The 3,022-nt window shown below is 44.2% G+C and overlaps 1 protein-coding gene across 1 annotated transcript; it reads left to right on the top strand.

Annotated features, from left to right (window-relative positions):
- Positions 1-1,682: 1,682 nt before the first annotated feature.
- LOC137139802 (trace amine-associated receptor 13c-like) lies at positions 1,683-2,789 on the top strand. The gene is made up of 2 exons (XM_067527555.1): positions 1,683-1,846; positions 1,979-2,789. Exons 1-2 carry the CDS (start codon positions 1,683-1,685, stop codon positions 2,787-2,789), a joined length of 975 nt encoding a protein of 324 aa, XP_067383656.1.
- Positions 2,790-3,022: the final 233 nt, after the last annotated feature.

Raw genomic sequence — 3,022 nt, 5'->3', positions numbered from 1 at the left:
GTCTAGAGCTGATCCAGAGATGCCCAAGTCAGAGAGTGTGGACAACAGGATCTGATGGTTCACAGTGTCAAAGACTGATGATAGATCAAGTAGAAGACTGGACCACTACAGCTAATGTGATCAGGGAGACAGGTAGGAGGGTACTCGGTGTGTCATCTGGAAAGAGGAAAGTGGACAAGGAGACTTGGTGGTGGAACGAGGAAGTTCAGGAGTGTATACAGAGAAAGAGGTTAGCTAAGAAGAATTGGGACACTGAGAGAACTGAAGAGAGAAGACAGGAGTACAGGGAGATGGAGAAATACAGAGAAGGTCATAGCGAGTTGCATTGTGTCTTCGTAGATTTAGAGAAAGCGTATAACAGGGTGCAGAGAGAGGAGCTGTGGTATTGTATGAGGACGTCTGGAGCGGCAGAGAATTATGTTAGAGTGGTGCCGGACATGTATGAGAGCTGTAACACTGTGGTGAGGTGCTGTAGGTGTGACAGAGGAGTTCAAGGTGGAGGTGGGTCTGCATCAAGGATCAGCTCTGAACCCCTTCTTGTTTGCTCTGGTGATGGACAGACTGACAGATGAGGTTAGACAAGAATCTCCATGGACTATGATGTTTGCAGATGACATTGTTATTTGTAGTGAGAGCAGGGAGCAGGTGGAGGAAAATCTAGAGAGGTGGAGGTCTGCTCTGGAAAACAGAGGAATGAAGCTTAGCCGCAGTAAGACAGAATACATGTGTGTGAATGAGAGGGACCCAGGTGTAACAGTGAGGTTACAGGGAGCAGAGGTGAAGCAGGTGCAGGACTTTAAGTTGACTTAGGGTCAACGGTTCAGAGCAAAGGAGAGTGTGGAAAAGAGGTGAAGAGACGAGTGTAAGCAGGTTGGAACAGGTGGAGAAAAGTGTCAGGTGTGTTGTGTGATAAAAGAGTATCAGCGAGAATGAAAGGAAAGGTGTTCAAGATGGTGGTGAGACCAGAGATGTTGTTCGGCTTAGAGACAGTGGCACTAAAGAAAAGACAGGAGGCAGAGCTGGAGGTAGCAGAGCTTAAGATGTTGAGGTTCTCTTTGGGAGGGACGAGGATGGACAGGATCAGGAATGAGGACATCAGAGGGACAGCTCATGTTAGATGTGTTGGAGATAAAGTCAGAGAGGACAGATTGAGGTGGTTTGGACATGTTCAGAGGAGAAACTGTGAATATATCAGTAGAAGGATGCTGAGGTTGGAGTTGCCAGGCAGGATGTTTAGAGGAAGATCAAAGAGGAGATTTATGGATGTAGTGAGGGAGGACATGAAGTTAGTTGGTGTGAGAGAAGAGGATGCAGAGGACAGGGTTAGATGGAGGCACATGATTCACTGTGGCAACACCTGAAAGGGAACAGAACAAAGGAAAAGAAGAAGAGTCTATCAACGAAACAAGACAATCTGTAAGATTTTGGCATCAAAGCACATAACAAGACAAGAATTACATACGTTACTTAGTGTATATCACACAAAGTAATAGTTGTAATCCATGCAGGTGATGAAAAGAATGTTGCGTTTACTGAAGGACAAGAGAGACTGAGAGACAGGGGGGGAGGTGGAAGGGGGGTGGGTTCGGTGGAGGGAAGAGATAAATCAGCTGTGTGACAGAACTTTGCTCAGAAAGCTGCAAGTGTTCAGCAGTTTCTCATCTCCTCTTCTTCATCTGATGATGGATGAAGCTGAACTTTGTTTCCCACAGCTCCTCAACACTTCCTGCAAGAAACACACTCGTCCTCACTCTGAGTCGATGCTCATTTACATTCTGCTGTCCTTCATCTCTCTGCTCACTGTGGTTCTTAACCTGCTGGTCATCATCTCCATCTCCCACTTCAGGCACAGATACATGTTTTAGTGCTGATGATATGTTAATGCAGTGATGTTGATTGTAACAATTGACCTCTTTTTATCTGGTTTGACTCATTGACTTCACAACATTGTCATACTTAAAATATTCTCTCCCTCCAGGCAGCTCCACACTCCCACAAACTCCATCATCCTCTCTCTGGCTGTCTCAGACGTCCTCGTGGGCCTATTTGTGATTCCCTTTCAAACACTTTTCATGGAACCCTGCTGGTTCCTGGGTGACCTGATGTGTTCTCTCTGGTTTTTTTTAGCATTTATCACTGTGCCTTCTTCAGAAGTAAACATGGTGCTGATATCAGTCGACCGTTATGTTGCTATCTGTGACCCTCTGCATTATTCCACCAGAATCACTCAGAAGAGAGTTCAGATCTGTGTTCTGCTGTGTTGGATTTACTGTGTTTTCTACAGCTTTGTGCTTTTATATGATAACCTGAACCAACCAGGCAGGTATAACTCCTGCTATGGACAGTGTGTGATTAATATATCTGGAGCTGTTCACATTGTATTGGCCTTTATCATCCCCGTTTCCACCATCATCATTCTGTATGTGAGAGTGTTTGTGGTGGCTGTGTCTCAGGCTCGTGCCATGCGCTCCCACATTACAGCTGTCAAACTGCAGAGATCAGTGACTGTAACTGTGAAGAAATCAGAGCTGAAAGCAGCCAGGACTCTTGGAGTTGTTGTTGCTGTGTTTCTCATGTGTTACTGTCCATTTTATTGTGTGTCTCTCTCTCGCTCTGATATCACGATGGCTTCTTCGACCAACACTTTTATAAACCTTCTGGTGTTATTGAATTCCTGTATGAACCCTGTGATTTATGCCTTTTTCTACCCCTGGTTCAGAAAATCTGTTAAACTTATTGTTACACTACAGATACTGCAGCCTCAGTCCAGTCAGGCCAACGTACTGTAGAGAGAAACTGTGGAAGGACTTTTTGTTAAGCATGAAAATGTCTTTTGATGTGCTGTTGTGTTAGTGGGAAGCATCTCTGTTTTGAGAAGTAGTTTAGATTCTCATATAGTTGTATTTATTTTGTGTAAAAATATGTTATTATATAAATGAGTTAAAAGGAAACTCTTACTTTTGCAAAATTCAGTTCATTTTCCCCAATTAAAGTGTCAGCAGTCTGATTTAACTTTCCTTCC

Source organism: Channa argus, chromosome 13 (genome assembly GCF_033026475.1).
Source record: "Channa argus isolate prfri chromosome 13, Channa argus male v1.0, whole genome shotgun sequence".
In the NCBI taxonomy this organism is placed as follows: domain Eukaryota; kingdom Metazoa; phylum Chordata; class Actinopteri; order Anabantiformes; family Channidae; genus Channa; species Channa argus.
This window is presented reverse-complemented; position numbering and strand designations above follow the sequence as displayed.

Bases quoted from the DNA above. Each gene is read 5' to 3' on its own strand.
- LOC137139802 (XM_067527555.1), top strand. From the start codon at position 1,683: ATGGATGAAGCTGAACTTTGTTTCCCACAGCTCCTCAACACTTCCTGC. The intron at 1,847-1,978 runs GCACAGATACAT...CTCTCCCTCCAG, and splicing joins ATCTCCATCTCCCACTTCAG to GCAGCTCCACACTCCCACAA.